The sequence below is a fragment of the Ochotona curzoniae genome, unplaced genomic scaffold, assembly GCF_017591425.1.
Source record: "Ochotona curzoniae isolate NIBS_2020 unplaced genomic scaffold, NIBS_Ocur_1.0 contig_883, whole genome shotgun sequence".
NCBI lineage: Eukaryota > Metazoa > Chordata > Mammalia > Lagomorpha > Ochotonidae > Ochotona > Ochotona curzoniae.
This window is the reverse complement of record NW_024466599.1, coordinates 72818081-72841652: the sequence shown is the minus strand read 5'-3', so window position 1 is coordinate 72841652 and position 23572 is coordinate 72818081. Positions and strand designations below refer to the sequence as shown.

The 23572-nt window shown below is 40.9% G+C and overlaps 1 protein-coding gene across 1 annotated transcript in view; it reads right to left on the bottom strand.

Annotated features, from left to right (window-relative positions):
- The window catches only part of TMEM182 (transmembrane protein 182), a 48108-nt gene extending 28844 nt beyond the window's left edge, over nt 1–19264 (bottom strand). The window contains exons 1-3 of the mRNA XM_040994149.1: nt 18982–19264; nt 18715–18814; nt 16861–16959 (exon numbers count right to left, since the gene is read on the bottom strand). Of these exons, the coding sequence (XP_040850083.1) occupies nt 16861–16959; nt 18715–18814; nt 18982–19113 (331 nt within the window). The 5' untranslated portion in view covers nt 19114–19264. The remainder of the gene's footprint in view (nt 1–16860; nt 16960–18714; nt 18815–18981) is intronic.
- Nucleotides 19265–23572: the final 4308 nt, after the last annotated feature.

The window sequence follows — 23572 nt, the reverse complement described above, 5'->3', positions numbered from 1 at the left end:
TGAACAAGACAAACTAGTTAGGTCATTTTGCAGCAATCCCTGTGGGAGCTTATCATGGCCCAAGTTAAAGTGGAGTGATTAGAAATGAAATGAAAGTGTTAATACGCTTGTCATAACAGGAGGTGAGAAACCAGCAGGAATAAAGGGTATGTTTCGGGGTTTTCATTTGCATGCCAGAGCAGCTTGTTCAGTTAAGTTAGGAACAAATCCCCCCTCGTCTTTGCACAATCTGTAAATGATATAGGACGCACCTCCTTTCAACCAGAGCACAGAGGAAAACGCTGACTCCGATGATCACAATTCCAAATCCGTAGTGTTTTGATAAGTTCTTTTATTATACATGTACAAATGTAAATATTTTATTTGCAGCTTAAAGATAAACCTCAGTGTGACTCATTTTTCAAAACTTGCTATATTTCCTCCCCAATGCCCACCACGCTGGTTCGGGAAGCAAATTCTCTGTTTCGACACATCCTCAAGTGCACAGTGTGAAATGCTATAAAAAGTTTCGAACACAGCCAAAACAAAACACACCACCCCTCTCCGCCTTCCTCCACAGCAAAGGACGGCCCCCGGCATATGCTGCAGTAGCTTTAGGCAAGACACACCGCCACACAGACCAGATCGGCTGTCCTTCATCTCTGTGTGCTGCTGGTGCTGGCAGTCTCAGGCAGGTCTAAAAATACAGTGCCGCCCGCAATGACACGGAGGGACAGGCTGTACAGTATGTCCGCATCTGAACTGCACAGCTGGGAGCACGCCAAGCCCAGCCAAGGGCTCTATAAAGGCCATTGTTTTTTTTTTTTTTTCTTCAGTACAAAAAGCACACTGAAAGATCTGATGTGCTTTATCTATCTTCCTATTGTAAACCCAGGTTAGCCCTGGGAAAGCTCCGAGAGAGAGAAGGGCAGGGCCAACCTTCAGTTCTGGCCATGACCTTGGGAAAGTCCTTGAAGCAAGAAAAAGGAGAGATGTTTTCCCATAGAGTAGAGAGCTTCCAGGCTGGAGATGGCATCCATGCTCAATATCTTACACACTCCCGCTAAAGAGTATTAGCGGCATGGGAGGGGAGGTTCCTGGGGCTGGCTAGTTATTTTGCAACTTGACAGGTATTATGGCTGGTGGCCGCAGGACAGAAAGTCCCAGATTTAGATTCTGTACTAGGGATTTTCAACTTTAGGATGGTGCATAAACAACATGAGATGGGAATGAATAAACCGACAAACTTGGAATTCTGGCTTTTTCCTGCGTCTTTCCATTCTTTGCTTTGGTTGCAGGGGCAGCCACAGTGCCAGGCTGCCCACCTCCCCACCCCACCCAAGGACTTGAAGGGCAAGCACTGATCCTGTACAGTGTGCTGAGCTGCTCAGACAGCATGTGAATCAGATTGGCAAAGGCAGATAACGCTATCTTTTTAGTTTATGTTTAGTTTATCTTTTTAGTTTAGTTTATGTCTTGTGGGTTAAATAAAGGGACCAACAGTCTGTCACTGAAGCATCTGCAATAGGTGACTGGGGTTGAGTAGCAGCAGCAATCAGCAGATAGACCATGCATAGAAGCCACTAAGTGCTCCATGTGGAGACCAAGGGCGTCCCCAGGATCTGATCTGCAACATCGCACTCAGCCCTGCCCTCTCTGCTATGGCAGTGAAGGAGAGTCAGGTGTCAGGTCAGGGACTCCCATCCCTGCCTGCAGAGAGAGCCCCTTAAAGAACTTCAAATAGGCCAATTGTGGAAGAATCTTGGAGTGGGCATTGGTCTGTCTTTCCCAGGTCCACTAGAAGACTGATTAACAGCTGGGTTGAAAACCCCTGGAGCCTTGGTCTCTGAAGGCTGCCACTTTGGCTGAGAAGGAATCCCACGCCACACAGCGGCTCAGCTTTTACACACATTCATGCGTCAGTTAGCACAGCGCTGTCGATTTCATGTTCCATAGATGAGGCTCAGAGAGAGTGGGCCACATCTCAAAACTTCAGCAACCAGTGCATAGCACGGTTAAGGTTTTAACTCAGGGCTGTCGCGAAGCAATCCCATCCATCACTGATCTCTATGCTTGTTACACCTTTCAAAGACATCGGTTTGGATCCACCTATGCCTTGTGGGTCCTTCTACCTTATCCTCTAGCAATGTTGAACTAATCATCGCAGTTTCCAGTGAGGGAATGATACTCTCAGGTGTTAAGGCCATTGCGATGCTCTCTTTCTGCTCATTAGAACCAATAGCCTGTGGACTGTCACAGACAGTATTTAGGAGTCCCTGTTGTTGCCCCCCAACAATCATTTGTTGAGCTCCTCCTCTCCCCTACACAACAGCTAGAATATGGGAAGGAAATGCGCACCAATAAGATAATGAGACAGGACCCTCCTGATGGGATTGGTGGCTTAATAGGAAGAAGAAAGCAGAAAGCACTCTCTTCCTGACGTGTGATGGATGACAAAGGAAAAGGCAGGGCCTTGGCACCCCTGAAGAGGGCTCTGCCCAGAACCTGACTATGCTGGCATCCTGATCTTTTATTGTATTGTCAGTATCTTCTTCTTTAGAATTTGACCAAAAAAATACCAAAACAAAACAAAACAAAACAAAACAAAAAAACCCAAACAGTTTCTTTTATATATATCAAAAAAGTTAGGTTAGGGATTTTATTGAGCTAAAATCAGCTGAACTTTCAACACTCTATTTGCTTCATTAGACAGCCAATGAGGGAAGTGGTGAACAATTAAATTGAATTTCATCCTTCATTCACCCAAGTTCAGATATCAGTGATAAAGCCTACATTGTATCAGGAACTGTTCCAAATTAGCACTCATTGATCACAGGGCATAGAAGATGTGAAATGCACGCCACAAAGCAGCCTATTGGAGGGGAGCGACCTACCGCCCTATGCACTGCCAGCCATGTCCCAAGAGAGAACAGAGCTGGTGTACTGTGCAAGAACACAAGAACAGCAGTTGATTCATCTTAGGGTATCGGTGTTCTGGGGTGTGTTCCTTAAGGAGGAGAGCTGAACAGTCGGAAGGAAATGGAGGCATCTATAGAAGAGCTCAACAGCAGAAACCAAGGAAGAGTGGTCCACACACAAAGCCTAGCGTGGCAGTGACTGACACGGAAAAGCTTGGGCTGGAGGGAGAAGGCTGCAGACGCGTTAGGACAGTCCTTAAAAAATGTGGTTATCCTCCAGTGGGACATTTTAGTCCAAGTTTTGTAAGCTCTCCCCCCCAACAACTATGAAAACATATACATTAACACTTGAAAATTGGCTTTCAGTATGTACAAAGCATCAGTTAATCAAGCGTGGGGTACTTCAGTGAGAAAAATACATGAAGCAAAAGGCAGAAAATCACACACCACAGTCCATTTTCTTTCTGATAAAGTGTTCAGTTTTCTTGATGTTTATTCTCTAGAGGGTAAAATATCGTGAGACAAAGGCATCAAAAATTCTCACAAAAACCCATGGACACAAACTTCCCTCACAGAAAAAATGAAATGAGCTAGGAGAACTTTCTCAAGGAGTAGAATGGAAACAGGACAAGTTTCAAGGAAGAAAATAAAGACACACAGAGATAAGTACTCATCTGACATGACTGGGGTACAAAAAGGGGTGCCAGTGAGTCATGACCCATGTCTGCTAGCAAATGCCTTGGGGAAAGAGTTGGCCGTTGCAGATTCAGGACTTGCGTAGGTTGGGAAGTGAATCACGCAGGCAAACAGAGCTAACCCAGCCAGTGTAACAGGAGTATTTCACTAGAACAGCCAACACAGCTGGCCCTCAGCTGCTCTCCTTGGCAGGCAATCACACCACACATAACTCCGAAACAAACTTCTGCACTTGGCTTATTCGGGATAAAGGATTTGGGAGATTATCAACCCAAAATATGGCACAATGACTATTTCAAATTAGAGAAGCTTAGAGATTGTTAGATATTGAAAGAGGCCTTACTTTGCTGTCTTTGTGTCTGGACCTATTATGGAAGGAAACCTCTAGTCCAGTCTCTGGGTTGTCACTAACAAAACCAACCTTGAAGAAAGCAAGCCTGGAGTCTGTGATCACTCCTACACAGTCCTACCACAGTATACTGCCTCTACTTCAGTGAAGTCATTACTCCACAGAGAATTCATTATATGCAGGCATAACCAATGTCATCCTACATGGTTATATGGTCCTCCAAATTCATTGGATTCCCCTAAAAACTGTCTGCATTGCTCATTTTCATTTTCCTCTTCCCCTGTGGAAAAGGGGGTGCATATGTTTCTGAGTGATGTTGGGCTTGTGGGTAATTACATTTTGTGATTGTTTCTGTGCACATAATAAAACAGTGTATCTTGTCTCCTACTAAATGTATTCTCACTTAATTTCAGCATCAACAATGAGCAGGATGACACGTGAACATGGCTGCTCAAAATCAGCCTTTGCTGACTATTGCTCCAGACACTCCTGGCATCCTTCACTGACTTAACCATTTCTAGGGATTGAGCAGAAGGGATGCGGTGGCAACGTCTGTGGGAATCATTCGGATCTCTGAATGGATCAGACAATCATTTTCTGTGAGTTCTTTAGAATTGAGTCCCTCAGCCAACAGTCTTGGTTTTCTATTTGTTTCTCCAGAGAAGGGCAGAGCCAATAGTCTCAGAAGCCACTTCTGCTTCTTTGCAAGTAAATTATCAATACATTCCTATTTTAATAGCAAGCTGTATATGCTAACCATCTAAGATCTCACTCGAGAGGACTAATCTTCAAAAGCACTCATTTTAAATTTAAATCGTTGTGAAGATCAAATGCAGTGTTCCTGTAGGTACTCAGCATAGGGTTTAATAGAGGCTATTTTCACTTATTTACAAGAAGTGACACAATACATCTTGGGAAGAAGTCCCTCACTTGCTACTCAACACATTTTCTTACAGGAAATACCCTCCAAGTTCCACAACAATAGCTTTTGCTCTGGAAACGAATTAACTTACTGCTAAGGACTGCAGGGACCAGGGTGTCAAGGGGGACATGGTAGGCAGCAGGGCTGGTCAGTGTCCTGCTCTGATGCCAGCCTGGCCTGCAGGGACAGCCTCATTTCTCCCTAAGGATGAAAGTCTGGCACCAGAACGTCTGCAGTGCTGGGATGAGGAATGGCCTCACTGCCACCTGGCAGGGATGGAAGTTCAGGCTCCTTCTCCTGGATCCTCTGCTCCACTCTGGTTTCGAGGGGTGAGTGTCATTAAGGACTCATTACAAACCATGGAGAGAAGGAATACGTGCTTCCCTTCAACCTTGTCAGGGTAGCTCAGCGTGTGTAGCAGATAGAATACATTAAAAGGCAAACGTAAAACTACTCTACAGAGAATCTTAATTTTAAAAAGACATATTATATATCTGTCGTCTAGCAGTGAAGAAAAGAAAAACAAAAGTTAAAAATATAATACCATTTATAGTTGGCTAACATTGAATTAACTAACTAACTTGACAAAATGAATGTTGTAGAGAATGCTAATTAAAAAAAGATGTTATTTAATGAAGAGACATACTATGTACACAGATTAGAAGACTCAACACAATAAAGATATGAGTCTCCTTAAAGGGTTACACAAGTTTAACAAAATCATTACCAAAACTCAAGTAATAGATTTTTTGCAGATATAGAGACAAGAGTATTCTAAAATATTTACAAAACTCAAAAAAATCAGTATTGATGGATTAATAACTGAGAAATGCTGAAAAGTACAGCTACAATAGTCAAGATTGACTGGTACCAGCAGAGAGGGCAGATACACTGAGCACTGGACCTGAACACGAGATCCAAAAACAGTTTCATCCAAATATTCTAAACTATTTTATAAGTGACTTAATAGAGGAAACAAAGTCTCTTCAACAAATAGTGCTGGAAAAAATTTCACACACATCATCAAAAAATGGGCTTCACGTCTCGAACCTTAACTCAGATATGCGATAAATTTAAATGTAAGCCATGAAACTATATAACTTTTTAGAAAAAACAAGAAAGAAAATCTTTAAAGCTTAACTATTGCTGGGTGGTTCTTACATGTGATACGAAAATAATAATCTGTTTTTGCAAAAAAAATCAGCCAGGGGGACTTTATCAAAATTTGTGACTTTCATTCTGAAAGAAATATACATGTGATAGGTAATGCAAAGACAAGCTACATCACAGGAAACGTTGGTAGACCAATAATAAGCAATTCACACCTAAAATATACACAACACTCTCAAAACTTCAAAAGTGATCAGGTAAATGACGTCTGGGATTTTATCCGTGCTAAAGTAAAACTTATATCTACACAAAAATAACACACATATAACTGGCCAGTATGGCCCTAACTGGAGACAACCCAAAAGCCTTATCATGGGCAAATGTAAAACCGCAGAACAACAAAAACATATATTAATACATGCAGCAAGTTAGATGGATTGCAAAAGGCCACACATAATGTGATTCCATATACATCATCTCCTAGAAAGGACAAAATCATAGTCATAAGAATAGATTAGTGATTTAGAAATGATGACACAAGTAGGAACTTTCTGTTAATGGAGCAGTTCCGTGGCTTGATAACTTACATCCCATTAACCTACTTGTGAAATAAATGACACAGACCTATACACATCTACTGCACTGATGTCAGTTTTCTGGGATTTATTTATTTGTTTGTTATTTGAGAGCTGAGAGGGAGAAAGAGGTGCTGTTAGTCACTGGTTCATTTTTCAAATATTATCGACAGCCAGTCCCGGGCTGAGGAGAAGGCTGGCAGCCAGAAACTCCCCAGGTTTCTCAGCTGGATGGCAAGAACTTGGTTAAACTAACACTGATGCCTCTTAGGGGCCGCAGCTGAAGTCTAGGAACCGATCCCGTCCCTCGGTGAGAGCACAGGTAACTTAACTGCTGGTCTAAATGCCCACTCAGGCTTCCTGGTTTAGTTTTTGTAATGTTGGAAAGTAACGGGGAGCCACTGAGCGAATCCTGTGAGATAGAGTACAGGAGACACCTGTATTATCTTGGCAACTTCCAAGAAATCTATAATTATTCCCAAATAAAAAGTCTAAAAAATGCAACAATGTAGATCAGAATCTGTTAGAGACCTGTGCTAATATATTTATGACGGAAGTTGTTTCATTTGGAGCCATTACAACTGCTCAGCTGGCTAATCATATCCTTGCCAGTTCCGGCATCCCATATGGGTGCTGGTTCATGGCCTGACTTTCATTCTTCTGATCCAGTTCCCTGCTTGTGGCCTGGGAAAGCAGTGGAGGACGGCCCAAAGCCTCGGGACCCTGTACCTGCATGGAGACGTGAAAGAAGCTCCCGGTTCCTGGTTCCTAGCTCTTGGCTTCAGATTGGCTCAGCTCTGGCCACTGTGACCATTTGGGGAGTGTGCCAGTGGATGGAAGATCTTTCTCTGTCTCTCCTCCACTCTGTAGATTTGCCTTTTCAATAATAAATAAGTAAATAAATACATATGTAAATCTTTTTTTAAAAGTTTTATCATTTGGTATTTGTTTTAAAATAGTTTCTTCTGGGCCCGGCGCGGTGGCACAAGTGGTTAAGGTCCTCGCCTTGCATGCCCGGGATCCCATATGGCCGCAGGTTCTATCCCGGCAGCCCTGCTTCCCTTCCAGCTCCCTGCCTGTGGCCTGGGAAAGCAGTCGAGGACGGCCCAAAGCTTTGGGATCCTGCACCCGCGTGGGAGACCCGGAAGAGGCTCCTGGCTTCGGTTCGGCATAGTATCGGCCGTTGTGCTCATTTGGGGAGTGAATCATTGGACGGAAGATCTTCCTCTCTGTCTCTCCTCTCTGTATATCCACCTTTCCAATAAAAAAATAATAACAATAAATCTTTAAAAAAAATAAAATAGTTTCTTCTCGATTTTTGGTACAGATTTGAATACATATATGGACATTCTGAAAAGATGTTGACAATGATTGAAGGTGGGTGATGGGAATATATGAGCTTATTAGACTGTTTACTTCTGCAAATTCTGGACAATTTCCAACAAACAGTTTTTAAAAACCATGAAACAAAACAAAACATAAAATCCAGAATCCAGGATGAATATTTGGAAAGACATAATATCCCAAACACCCAGACATACAAAGTTTGGGGGAATGTCCATTTGATTGCTGTTAAATATTTTTAATAGAACTCTTCTAGAATTATACATACTTTTACTTCTTAGTATTCCAGTCTTGGTCTACTTGGACTTGAAAAAGCTCCTAAATGGGCTCCCCAATCCCATTTTTACCTTCCTCAACTTCTAACATTGCAGTCAACATGAGACATCCCTTTGCAATATGAATCAAGTGGAAATCTTTCAACCTTGTCATTTCATTTAAGATTCAGGCTTTGGAGACACCTTGCAGTGTCCAAGATGCCACTAACATCCCATCTTGGGTTTTGTTTTTTTTGTTGTTGTTGTTTTTTTTTTTTTGGTTTTGTTTTTGTTTTTTTTTTTTTTTGTCTACTGGCTTCTCCAGTTCCATTCTAGCACCCTACTAACATTTGAGGAAGCAACTAAAGATGGTCCAAGTGCATGGAATGCTGCTCTCCATAGGGAGGCCAGGATGGGATTCCAGTCTCCTGCCTTTGGCTGGATCCAGCTCTATCTGTTTTGTGGCCATTTGAAAAGTGAGCCAGCAGATGGAAGTTATTTCTCTTTCTCTGTGTGTGCATAACTCTACCTTTCAAATAGTTAAATTAATCATGATAAAAGGACTCTTACCCCATGTCTACAATAGCTGTACCTCTGCCAGTGTGTACCACCTCTGGGTCACATCCCCTGCTCTTCTCCCACTCCCTGGACTCCACCTGTACTCATTTTTTCTCTCTTATCTTTCCACACATTAGGCATATTCTGGCCCCTGAGTCTTTGCTTTTGTGGTTCCCTGGGCGTGGAACATGCCTCTGTATTTCACATGGCTCACTGCCTTACCTGCTTTGGTCTGCACTCAGCTGCCACCTTCTCAGCCCTCTGCTTTCCCTGTGACTATATGACAACTATTGTGTATAACCCAGGTCACCCTGGGGCCTTAGAGTCCAACCTTTTCTCCTGCTTTACTCCTCTCCAGAGCACTTGTCAATATTGAATATGCCATATAATACGTTTGCTTGCTTTGTCAGCCTTGCCTCACTTGCTTATCAGTCCCCCAAAAAGTTAGGAATTTTTTTCACCTTTTTGGAGAAAAAGCACTGGACACACAGTATGTGCTCCACAAATATTTGCTGAATTGTTTTTAACCAGAATCACTAGATGGGGAGTGGAATCTTGATCAGTGGGGGTGGTATATTATGAATTATCATGTGGTAGGATGGTGATGATACTGATAATATTAAGGAACATTTATTTTTGGAGCCCTCACTCTTTCTGAAAAGCTCTGACAAATGTTTGATGCTGCAGACACACAAACACTTCAGAGAGCAGGAACATTTCCCCAGGGAGAAGCTGCACTGACTCCGTGAGCCTGACGACAACTTATTTTTGATGCTCTAAATTGGTGGAGCCTCCCAAGAGCAGCTGACATTCACTGAATACCAACAACGCACCAAGCACTCTGCCCAGCACTGGCGTTATTCTTTCTCTTCATTCTCAGAGCAACGGCAACAGATACTGTTCTTACTTCCCTCTTGCAAACCCATTTGCTCCCAATTCTGAGTTAAGCAGCGGTGGCACCAAGGGATGACACAGAAAGAAAGACTAGCTTGTAAACTCACATAGCCCTGACCACAAGCCTGGCTGTGTGCTAAGCATTCCTTGCACGGCATCTCCTTAGTTCCTGGAGCCACAGCTGAGCTCTTTGGTGGAATCTAAAATGAACCAAGGACCGTGCAACTGACCAACTTCACTATGAACTCTCCCTGGAGAGACCTTCCACATAGCACCTCATCCCCGATGACTTCTTTTTCTTACCTTCTGCCTCCCCCATGATAAGGAAAGCCTAAAGGGGCAAGAGTTTAGGGCTGACCTGGGAATTCCCACAACAATACCTAGCGAACAGTGGGCACTGAAGCTTGTTTCCCCCAGTGAATATCGTTGTTACTCTGAACTAAGAAGATCCAAAGTCTGAGGCAAGAATACTAACCCTTAAAGACAAGAGGGGCCTAGAAGTGCTTCCTGACGCTTCTTGGTTTGAATATTATACATGAAAAGGGTCGCAGAACACTGCTGTTATATTTCAGATCTAGAGTTACAACTAGGCAAGGCACGTAGGCAGTGAGTATATACTCAGCACTCCGTAACCACAGCTTCCACATAAGAGGATTCAACCAGGTGTGGACTGAAAATATTTGCGAGAAAAACATAGCTGTGCTGAGTGGGGAAAGTTGTTTGTTCTTTCCATCACTCTGTTTCTTAGTTTACCTAGCATTCAGATTTTATTAACTCAAACAAGTAATTTAGAAATAATTATTTAGAAATAATTCAAATATACAAGAAGATACACATATTATGTATACAAATGCTATATCATTGTATTTAAAGGCATTGGGCATTTACAGCTTTTGGTGTTGGAACCAGCCCCCTACAGATACCAAGGGACATTGTAATTCCAAAAGGCAGCTTGGACCCTGGGTGGGAAATGCTGGGAACAGACGATCACAATACTTTGTGGTCCTCAGAGAAGGGCAATGCTTGTTCTCTCCTCACTCTTGGACATGTGACTTCGCTCACACTTGATAGCTCACAAGCAGAGATCGGAAATACTACGCAACATCCTATAACAAGCAAGACAGTGTACACAGTAAAGAACGTCCTGGTGTGAAAGCTAAGGAGGCCAAGGCTGAGGACCCGGCTCTATTGTCCTCACGGGAGCATCCCCCTGGTGAGTGCTGCTGGCATTGAGTAGCCTTGCAGTCTTATTTAGCAAAGGCAATTGCCTTCCATCCTTGGAACATTGTCCCTAAGCCACCAGCCAATTCTGAGAAGCTCACAAATAGACTCTAAGAAACATGCAATAGCACCTTCAAAAAGGAAAAAAAAAAAAGCAATTAATAATAGAACCCTTCATCTTGGAGTGTGGAAGCCCAGAGCTGATCAACTACAAGGTAAAACAAATCAGAGTGCGCATGTGTGGGTATTTGCACTTCAGGGTCCTGGGACCTGTGCAAATCCCTGGGGAGGGCATCTGTCATTCAGGAACTACAGCCACTCCTGATATTGGGGAGTGAATCATCAGGCGAAAGACATTTCTCTCTGTCTCTCCTCCTCTCTGCATATATCTGACTTTCCAATGAAAATAAATAAATCTTTTACAAAATTAACTAAATTACATTTACATTAAAAATTGTGGTGCCTTCCCCCCTACACACACAATGAAAGCAATAGAAGAATTTTAAAGTATTTAATAAAATTAGGACCATGACCAGAATCACCATATGTAAACACACACACACACACACACATCAGACTCAAGTACACCAGAACAATTAATCTGCCAGCTGAGGACGCATTCCAGGGAGATTGGTTTCTGATACCCTGCTACCGTGTCCCTGTAGTTATTTAAGCATTTGCACTTATGTCAACTCTAAATCAAGTTCTCTCTGTGTGGTTTCAAAGCATCAAATGTAAGGATATTCATTGTTCTGCTTTAGTTTGCTTTGCACTGTGCAATAAAGCAAGGTTTTCAGTGTGTGTGTGTTTGTTTTTGGTCAGGGAGTCTGCTGTTTGTGGCTCCATGTTCTTTCAATTGCTATTCCAAGCCTGTGTTGGCTGACTGCAAAGGTCTCCACTTTCACACTGCCACTCCCTGAACATCCCCGAGTGAGGTTTCACATTCCATCTCACAGTGACCAGCCCTGGGTTGAGGGTCACTGTCTCCTGACCTGATCTATCAGGAAAAGAGACGAGAGGAAGAAACCTAGGGGAGAGTTTAGTCTCTAGAGGAATAGGAGTTAAAAAAAAATGCGCAGAAAGAAAAAATGGAATAGGATTCTGGGAAGAGAAAGGATACAGCTGGCAAAAGAGCCCGTCATCTCTGGTGCACTCCAGGAGCACGGACAGCAAGCTGGAATAGGGCAGAGAATGTACTGCTTGTGTATTTAGGGGTGGAAGTCCCTAGAAGGAGGAGGCTTTGTGGGTATTTATAGTGGAACCTTCAGTAGAGGGCCACCAGGACTTTCGCATCATCAGCATGTGACCCAGCTTGTTCTCACTGCTTTCTCAGCCTTGGTTCTGCATCTGTGGTTGAAGACAACCGCCCCTTGTCCTGGCTCCCTCCTGTCCACCAACTCCTTTGACACCCCGCCACATTGCCCATTCACCCACTGCTCAGTACCTCTTTCATTTATTTACTTACAGGCTGTCCTTGTTTCTTACCTCAAATATAGTTGGTATTTGCTATCTTCTGCCCCATGATTTCTTTTCTTAGAGATTATATCATTTACCAAAAACTACCTCTGCAGGCTCCCACCAGAGCCCCTTGCACATTGAGGTGGGCTCTGAATTAGTTCAAACTCCTATTTTGCCACCAAGTCAAGTTTAATACATGTAAACCATGGTCTGCTCTTCAAAATTAGTCCTTCTCTTTACTATCATCCTTCTCACCAAGTTTTCTTCATTGCAAATCATACACAGGAAAAATGAGGTTAAAAAAAAGGAAAATATTAGGTAAAAATCCGTAAAAGTAGAAAAGTAAGATATACATCTGTATTTAAGACAAATAGAGCTACATATAATATGCATAAAAAAAGAACCAAACAGATAGACCTCTAAAATACCATGAATTGTCTTGAGGTAAGTAACTATGTTATCTTTCAACATATGTTGTTTAAACCATATTATATCTTCACACAAAAATGTGCTTATCATCCTAGAATCCTCTACTCTTTCTTCCGTTAACTCTCCCAATGTCTGTCACAGCCATTACTTCTTCTTAAGCTTTGCTGACACACGCCGGTTGCACTCCTGATGACCCGTAGGTATGAGAGCTAGTCCCTGAGTTGGATTCTTCTGGATGACTCACTAAGTACTTGCTCACTCCCAACCTTTCGTGTCCTTCATCCATACCAGAAAATCACAAAGTCTAGGTCTAAACCCGAGGGTAAATCACTGACAAAAACCTCGTGGCAAATGCTGGGGAACTCTTCTACTTTCCCGAAGATGGAGGATCACAAAGGCATCAGTCTACCTGCCAGGGATGGTGGAACCAAGGCTTGAAAAAGCCTCCATCGCTGAGAGCATTCTTGGCAGCTGCTTCTAGCTATGGAAAGCAAAAAATAACCCTTGTTTTGCAGCTTCTGTGGGTTTCCTGACGCTTACAGCCTGAAGCACTGCTGACTAATTCTTCACTCAGATGCCTTCCTGCTTCTATCTCACATGATTCAATTCAGCTTCCACTTTTTATAAGGGTGAAGAAGAAGGAAGTCCGGAAAAGAGTATGTATGAGATAAATAAACACTGGCGATAAAAGGACAGCTGACAAAACTGAAGACAAAAACATTACATAAAGAACACGCAATTTTTAAAAAGAGCAATCTAAGTGCATTCAGTAAAGAATTCAAGAAACCCTGAGCTCATCAGGAGTTACTCAGGGCACCGATGTCAAAATCAACCCACATGACCATGGTGCAGCATTGCTAGGAAAACTCATTGAACACTTAGTCGCAATGGATTTAATGAATGTACAGATATAAAACGTGGCTTCAAAAAAAAAACTCATAAAAAATAAAACTGAAAGATGAGCTCATTTTGGTGCAAAAAAAGTGAAACTCATACACGTAGGAGGACTACAAGTCTAGGGAAAACATCCATCATATAAAAAATGTCTACAGCAAAAGAAACGTTATCTTTAATTCAAATTTCCACCTTTCTTGAAGTATATAGGGTCCTTCCTCAGAGAGCTTAGAGTTGAATGGAGAAGCAAATGCAGGAACAAGAAAGAAACATGACTGATGTAAATAATCAAAACTTTGGGTTAGCTATGAATGCCATGAAAGAAATAGATCTTTAATGAAGCAATGCCTGATGTAGACAATGTGTTGGTGGCATAAAGATTTAGCAAGGGGGATTTCTCAGAAAAGTGAAGTTTGAGGTTGCTCGAAGGAGTCTGTTTTGTTAGAGAAACGAGGAGGGGAAGAGATGGAAAGAGAACCTTAGGGGAGAGACACAGCCCATAGCAAGATCCTGAGTCAAGGGGAGTGAAGTGCTGAGTCTGAGGGCACAAAGAGGTCAGAAGAGCAGTTGAGGCAGGCATGCTTGCAAGGAAACTGCGCTCAACATATTCTGACTGAGAAGAATGATGAGACTGCAACTTAGATTTTAAATGTTTTTCTCTTTTAAAAAGTTAGTTTATTTCTGAACATAGTGTGATTTTTGTCACGAAGTCATCTTGTACACCTTTGTAGGCCTCTACCAACTACCAGGCGCTATGCTGAGATTCCTGGAGACACACATCTGGGTAGGTTGCAATCTGCACCTTTAGGAAGTCCAGGGAATAATGCAGACACATAAGGCAAGCAATTACAGTAAAGTGTAATTAGCACTGCGACTGAGAGGTGGTTAAAGACTAGGGGGCCTGAAGAGCAGGAAAAAAAAAAAAAACTAGCTCACTCAGCAAGGAATTGTTTTGAAAATTAATTTATGTTCAGTAAATCATTACCAAATGAATATCAAATAAATGAACTATGACTGAATCTAAGTATAAAACAAACCAAAAACCCTCAACTCTGACAGATCTCAAAAGGTAATGGAATTGTTTAATGGACTTTGAAGAACACAAGCCTACCTCAAAAACAATTCTGAGAATTCGTCTACTCTCACTAGGCTTGGGTGATCATTCAGATAACTAGATAGGAGAATAATTGAATTTCAGGATAGGAATTTGAGATTAAAAATTATAGCAAATGCATATTAGAAAACATTGTATACACAGGTCAAATTCAGATAGAAAGATGGGAAAGCCAACGTAAGTTTACTTCTTATTTTTTGCTAAGACATACTTTGCAGGAGCAAGCCCTAAAGTCTATTTTTCAATCACTATAGTTGATACACCTGCCAGTAAAATCAAAACTGGAGACCTGCATTTCTGCATTGGTTCTTCCAACAATCAGCTGTGTACACAGAGAGCCCTGTGCCTCAGTTTTGGTCATTTAATCAAGAATTTCCTACTATTCTAAAATACAATTATAAAACACTATATAAAAATCACACAACCTCATACTATTTTCACTGAGTTCAAACTGAACAACTGTTCTCAATAGAGCACAAAGATGCTTTAGATGCTTTTTTTCCAGGCTAAGATACATTTTATGAACAATAATTTCAGCTTACCAAAGTTGAGTTGGCAGACATAATAATAGCTGATCATAAGGAAGATTCACAAAGTTAAATAGTGGCTCTAGGGTCAAATAAAGACTACATAATCTCACTAACTATGAAACACATAATATATTGTCAGGTAGAATAATTTTGATGAAATTAATAATACCATTCTCTTGGTTATAGGAAGCATACAAAAATGTAATCATACAAGCATAACATTACACATCCTTTCAACTGATAGGAATAAAACAAACTGGTAAACACTATTTGTTGTGGGACTTAGTTTTATTAAAAATGTGTGACAAAGTTGTTTAAAGTGAATGCATCATTGCAACTTTTGTGGCAAAGGAGAGTCTGATCATTTAAAGAACTCAATATGCTTTTTTCACTAGCGCAAAAAAAAAAGAAAAGAAAAATGACAAACTAATTACAGGCAGTGCTACATAATAATTCTAGGTGTAATTGCGGTGTAATCTTTCTGATGTGTATTTACTGTCGTTCTCCATCGTAATTATTATGCACAGGCTGTGCTGCCTTCTCATCCAGGTCTCACTCTCTCCTTCTCAAATACAGAGATTTCTTCCACACACAGAATGCTGACTGGTCAATCTGTCTCATCATGGAACCTGAATCATGAATGTCAACAGTACTAACATTTATGAAAATACTGAATGTCCTAGAAACTCGATACTATGTCTTCCTAATATACAGAATGCCATGGAAGGGGCATCATTTTCCTAATTTGTCTCTCAACCCAAATAATTTGCTGTGCTCTTTCCTGTCACCACATGTGAGGGTGTCCGTATATACCAGCAATGTGAGTGGACACGCACAGATTCACTGGCCACAGTGCTTTGACCCCAAAGAATTCCATTGGACAAGCACGGCTGCAGGTCAGTTCATCCCTTTTCCTGTCCAGATCCTACATCCACTGACCATTAACAAACCGTCATGTTAACCATGTAGTCCAAGCAAATTCCATGTTCTCTGGCAAACTGCAAACAAAATTATAACATATGGAAAATTGACAGAAATGTGAAAAACAGAAGTGTCATGTAAAAATTGTTTCATCTTATGCTGGGTAATGTCATCTGTCGCTTTGCTTAGAGAATGGCGCCCAGTTATTGGATTAAACAGCAGGCTAGCTGTTGCTGGGAATAAGCAGCACTCACAACAAAGTAGCCATTTAGTGTGAAGGCAAGGGCACAATCATATTGTCATGGGTATCAATTCCAAAAAAAAAAAAAATATGTTTTTCAAGTATGCACTATTACATCATGTTTTCAATTATGAGACCAGTTTCAGTTCAGTTAAACCCCGAAGGAGCATTTTTTTCTAATAAGTATCATTACCTTCCTACTGGAAAATACATTTCAAAAATATTTGTGTCACTAGGAAGTAAATTACTGGTTTTACTTTTAGATCAAATTATATTTTATCAAAAGTATAAATGAGGTGTTAACATGAATATTGTTTTTTTTAAATATAGAACAGGAAAAAAAATGTTGGAATTACAGGGTTATTTTCTGCTTTCTATTGTCATTTTCTGACTGGCATGCTTCAGCAAGAAAGGCCCTTTGGGAAAGTAGCTTATGGACAGAGAAGTACTCACTAACGGCAGAGTCGTAGGCGGTGGAATTGTGCTCTCCCCTCATGAAGGGATATGGCGACAGGTAAGCGTGGGTACAGTTTTTGGATGATGGTTGATTGGCTGGAAAGGAAAGGAAAATGGCAATTTTTTTTTTTATTGAGGAACTTGGTGTTAAGTCATTCCCAAAATGGGACATGATCACAGGAGACGGGAGGTACACAAGAAAAATAAAACCACTGACTTCATCAACACATTTAGAGAATTATTGTGTAGGGGAGAAAATCCTCCTGTTAAAAAAACCTCACATCAAGAACCCAGGGAACCTGGGCAAGTGGAATCATCTAGAACATCGAGCGAGTTAATTCTGTGGGATCATTGTAAATATCTTTTTCTTAAATTAATTTATTTTGTGATTTCATGACACAGATTCATAGACACTGGGATTTCCCTTCTCATCCCCAATTCTCCATCCCCTGCCTCTCCGCTAATTTTCCCCCATGTCATTACAATAGTATAGTCCTTCACAGTCAATCCCAAATCCATCATTCTGCTATTTAAGTGCATCCTGATATTGTAGGCATGGCCGTAAAATCCAGGGGATATTAATTTTCACAGATTCTCCACAACCCAGCATAATTTTTGGCATGTAGCAGCTTTTCAAAAGTGACTTTTGTTCAAACTCTAATAAGCTTTGATTTAATCCTGATTATTTTCAATTGACAAAACTTTTCAATTGAGAAAACTTCCTCTCGGCTTATGCTACATTTAGAAAAAAAAAATGCAAATGATAAATCATACAAATTAATAGTCCAAATATGTTTTCAGCATTTGAGAAAACCACAAGACAAAAAGATCGTTTTTTTCTGACACCTTAAAAAAATTAACTTTAAGGTCCTTGACAACAGCTTCCTCTTAGTCCACTCCACAAAAGGTTTAATAGTCTCCATTGTCATTTTGCCTGACTCTTCCATTGCTCCAAATGTACCATAAGACAGTCTCTCAGATGTTACTCTCAAAACACCACTCATCACTCTCCTGTTCCTTTTATAGAAGAATAAAACTTGCCATCAAGTTTGCTTAAGATTCCGGTGAACTCATATTTGTTATTATATGTCCTTGGCTTTGGTGTAACTGCAAACTTTGATCTTGTTTTACAGAAGTTTGATAAGAAGACTAATATTTCAATCCTCTATAATCTATTGGATCATAAACAATACCTCATTGTTGGACACAAGGAAATAAATGTCAGCTATTTCAAGGATCGATTTTCAAAGTTGAATATGATAGAATACAGTTGAAAGAATGCATCATACTTTTAAAGTTTTATCCTACTTCAAAAGAAAACTTGAGCGTTTGTATGAGAGAATGCAAACTTCAAAACAAGTAGTTTTTGATAGTGTCCATAAACTTGGTTAAAGTCCAAATAAAGCCAGCTTTCATCTGCTATGGCTGCTGATTAAGTTTCATTACTGAAAAAAATTTAAACTTTGAAGCTATGAATATAAAATACTATAGCTATTTTTTCTGGACTTTTATATTTGAGATTTCAAGGATTTATAGCAAAAAAAAAATTTTGCAACAGGGCAGTAACAGACACATGAAAAAAAAAAGCACCATGGACTATAGAAACAGTATAATTCAGTTTGTCCATAAATATTCAGACAGCTATTTCACATTAGAATATATAACACTTATTTTGATGGCTTTTTCTATTTACTGAAAATCTATCTTGTCATAAACCTTTTGAAGACCTTATTGAGATTCTTACAATTAAGAATCCAAACGTCTTAAAAGCAACATTCTAAATAAGAGTATGCTAATTTTTTTAAAAAAAATTCATAGCCAAAGGGGAAAACAAAACAAACTTGTACTTACTATACCAGAACTTCCAGATATTGGGGTCATTCTCTTCCACAATTCCATTAAACCAACATCGCCAGAAAAATCCTTCGTGGTGGAAAGTGACATTTTCTATCTGCAGGGAACACAAAGCAACTTGCCATGAACAAGAGGAACAGAATCAAAAGCAAAACGTTCAGGAGACCTAAAGCAAGAGAATTCTCCCCTGTGATTTCAAGGGGGCACCTGCGGCTCCCGAGACCACACTACCAAGCTCATCAATGGTTAGCAGGAGAAACGTACGTGTGGATCACCTGAGCACCTCCCCACTTCAGTCGCAAGGAGCCAATAGTCCGATCCAAAAGCCACCAGAAAGAGCAAAACCCCCAAGGCGCCGGAGAGAGCACCGAAAAAGATGGCGACGTTCAGCCTCATTTTCCCAATCCACTGGTTTTTCCTTCAAGATAAAACAAGAAATTATGACAACGATGAGAACAAGAAGACGACTTGAGGCCGGCAAGAAGCCTGTTCTAGCTCATGCTTTGGTGGCTTCCTGCACTGGGCCTGGATTCCCCCGCCTGTCCCCTGGAGGGGCTCCAACCCAGCAGCTGAGACTGGCTGGCTATTTTAAGATACTGAATGAGGAGCTTCTTTCTCCCCTGGGGATCAAAAAATAGCTGACCTTGTCCAGAGCGGAGTACCAGGAGCTAGCTGGGATTACCATTATCGCTGTTGGATAATCCATAGAGGCGGAAAGAAGATGGGCCGGCTATGAAGTCACTGACTCCCACAGCTTCCCTGTCCTCACACTCCACCAGGGCCTTCAGCAAAAGACAGGAGGGCACCATCACACACCGTTGCAAATGAACAGAAACACAGAAGTGGCCAGGGCTGTGCATTAGTGAACATTTTTAAGATCTTTATTCTGTAACACACAGCTGTGAAAAACCAGAAAGACTTCTGGATACAATGAAAATTGCCATTAGCTTATTTTTAATTCCATTTGGATACTTTAGGGTAGAAAGCAATTTGGTTTTTAGCCTGATGTAATATAGTGCAGGTTTGTAACTTCAGATACTCAAAAGTGCAGCTAACACCACTTGTGATGCCAGCATCCCTAGAGTTGCCAGTGTTCTGGCTGCTCTGTTTCCACTGCAGCTCTCTGCTAAAGCACTTGGTGCTGGGACCACATGGGAGTGCTGGATGAAGCTCCCTGGCTTTAGCCTAAACTCTGGCTGCTACAGTCATTTGAGGAATGAGCCAACAGATGGATCAGCCCGTTCTCACTCTCCTCCCATTAAGCCCCATGTTACTCTGTTTTTCAAATAATTAAATACAAGTTTTTAAATAATTTTTAAATGTAGCTAAAAGACCAAGATTATTCATATCAGATTTTTTTTTTAAAACAAAAGCAATTCTTGCAGCATATACTAATTCCATTTAGCTGAGTTTTTTTGTTTTTTTTTTTTTTGGATTTATTTATTTTTGCTGGAAAGGCAGATTTACAGAGAACAGGAGACAAGGAGAAAGATCTTCCACCTGCTGGCTCACTCCCCAAGGGGCCACAATGGATAGAGCTGAACCATTCTGAAGCCAGGAGCCAAGAGCTTCTTCCTGGCAGGTATAGGATCCCAAAGCTTTGGGCCATCCTCTACTGCTTTCCCAGGCCACAGGCAGGGAACTGAATGGGAGGCAGAGCACCTGGGACACAAATAGGTGTCCATATGGGATCCTGGCACACGCAAGGCAAGGATTTAGCCACTAAGCTATTGCGCCTGACCCTTACAATTTAGTTCTAGATAATGATCCAAAATGGGCTGATGAAAAATATAGATATATAAAAACCCTGTTATTTGCTGGATTAAGGTTAATTCATGTAGTCTAGCCTTTCATTTTTCTTTATTTTAAATGTATAAGTCCACAAAATGAGTTCTAGAAACTATTCACAAAGGCCACGTAATAGCAATGAATCTACACTTCGTTCAAATCTGTCTGTAATTCATTTGTTTTCATGTATGAATTTGTGACACAGAATTTTTAAGAAATTGAGTATAACTTTGTCTTTTTAAATTTACTTTATTCACTTGACAGAGGGAAAGAGAGAGAGAGAGAGAGAGACATTTCACCTGTCATTACGAAATCCAACTTCCTGTGAAAGCTGAAAATCTTTTGGGAAAGATCTGACTAGCATGAGTCAACAAGGTCCTTACAGTACAGAGCTTTACTTGTATTGCATGTGAACGTGTTTACGGGAACACTCATGTTCCACTGTGGTGTCAGCGAATATTGAATATATGCATTACAGGGTTTTAATAAAATTCCAAATATTTAGGGGGGAAGGCATTTGGCTTAACAGTTAAGACATCTGTTGAGACACCTGTGTCCCATATGCCTGGATTCAGTTCCTGACTCCAAACAGCTTCCTGCTCCTGCAGACCATGGAAAGCAGTGGAGATGTCTTAACTAATTGGTTTCTTGCCATCCATGTGGGAAAGCTGGAGTGAGTGCCTGGAATTGGCTTTGGCCAAGAACAGGCCCTGGCTTTGGTGTAGATGTTGGGATATGAATCAGGAGATGAGAATTCTCTCCTGAATTGTATGTCTGTCTGCTTTTCCCTCTGTGCCTTAGAACTTCTCAAAAAAAAAAAAAAAAGAAAATCAGTAAAATAATTTTAGAAATATTAAATTTCCTAAATTCCGAGTTCCAAATACAGATAAGAGGGTGTTGTATAACATTAAAACTAAAACATTAGTCTGAATGATGACACTGAATACGAATTGCTTCCCTGGAACAGGTTACTCTCTAGAAGTATGCATCTCTAAAATAATGAACTGTTTTCATCTTAGGTTTGTTTGGTTTATAGTTTATGGCTCTTGGATAACATTCTCCTTATTACCTCCTTGACCCATCACTACATCATAAGTTTTTTGCGATGTTATCCACATACCTTTTGGTCTTACACATAGTACAAAGATGACAAATTTATAATGGGGGAAGGCATTTGGCACGCTATTTAAGGTGCAGTTTAGGATGGCTGGATCCCATAGCAGAGTACCTGAGCTCAAACCCCATCTGTGCTTCAGACCCATCTTCCTGCTAATGCTTTCCCTGGAGGGCAACAACTGATGGACTCCTACCGTTCACATGAGAGATCAGGACTGAGTTCCAGGTTTTCGCTTTTAAAGGCCTGACACACGCTGGCTGTTGCAGACATGTGGGGAGTGAACCAGGAGATTGCAGCTCTGTCTCTTCTCCCACACTCCTGCCATATCTGCCTCTCAAATAAGAAGGAAATAAACGAATGGAAACTAAAAAGAAAATAAAGCTGGGATTCCCACTCCCCCCCCCCCAGACACTAGCAGTTTAAGGAGGGTAATAAATCATTGTGTTTTGTTTACTGCTGCATCCCTGACACCTAGCTCTCTGCCGCAATGATGCTAATAACTTGGTAGAGTGAAGCACAGCAGGTGCAGAAAGAGATATCACATGTTCTCAACTAAACGTGGAAAATAGAGACATTGATCTCGTGGAAGTAGAGAGTAGTTCAGTGGTTAGCAACATCTTGAAATTGTGTAGAATGGTGATGATGGTTAACAGCTACAGGGGAAGCATTGGATTCAAGGAATAATTGTTATAACACACGACGGGAGCTAGGTTTGGCAAAAACTACTTGTATCATTCAAAACAACTCATAGAGGGGTTGATGAGTGCTCCCAGTGTGAACAAATGGTAACTATTGGAGGTGATGGTTATACCAGGTAATCTTCAGTGATGGGAAATATCTGACCTAGGGACCACATAAAACCTACTAAATCATTTGAGCTGGTCCTTCCTAGATAAACACGGTGGGAATCAAAATGCATCAATCTTTATTAGGCTAATTTTTAAGCTGATAATTTTGTAAAGTCTGTAAATGATACAATGAATATCCAAATGCCCTTTAGAAAAAAAAAAGAAAAAAAAGAAGAAGAAAAAGAAAACAGTTCCCCACCATAGTTTATGGAACATTATACACATGTATTTAAATTTCACATTGCACCCCATAAATATGTAAAATCAATATATGTCAATTAAAAGTTTTTAAAAACACATTAAAAAAGAAACGTATCTAACAGGTTGAGTTGTATTGAAATGGTTTAAACACTGCCATCTTCTGGCTATAGGGGAAATTTGCATTCCACAGTTACTGGATCAATCAAAATGTTGCAGAGTAGATACTTTGTATTTCACAATCAGATACTTTTTGTTTTCACAATATTGGACACAAAATATCCTTAACTAAGACGAAAAACTTGACAGATCCCAGCTGTAGCCAGGTATGGGGTGTGTGGGTGCCTCAGTCATTGATCTGGGTGTTTCCTCCCCACCCCACCGGGAGCTGACTCCAGCAGGTAACTCATGGTAAGAAAGCTGTATGACAAACTCACCTGCTTAGTCCAAGCGACAATGGATTGAAGGGTCTCTTATCCCAATCCCAGAATCTAAATTTGGACTTAGTCCTCTCTCTGAGTACCCACTAAAGAAAGGCAAAAGCAACCCCATGAGTCATCATTTTTATAGGATTTTACTCTGACAGTTTGGGGAAAATGTTCTATTTGTGGCAAGTGAGACACAAGGACAAAAGAAGACAATGAAGAAAGAAAAGGTTCCAGAAAGGAGCCCTTGTCATTCACATGGCAGTGGTAGTATTATCAGTTTAAAAGGCCATGGCCAGAACTGACTCAGCAATTGCAATCACCAGCATATGCATTGGCTGATAGGGGCAACAGACTGCACCGGACCCTGGACTGGCAAGCACACTCAAGAATCTGGTCTGGGATGGCTGCAGACCAAGTTTCTTTGGAGATCCTCCTAATCAAACTGCCAGACTCAGAATCCCAACCATGAAGAGAAT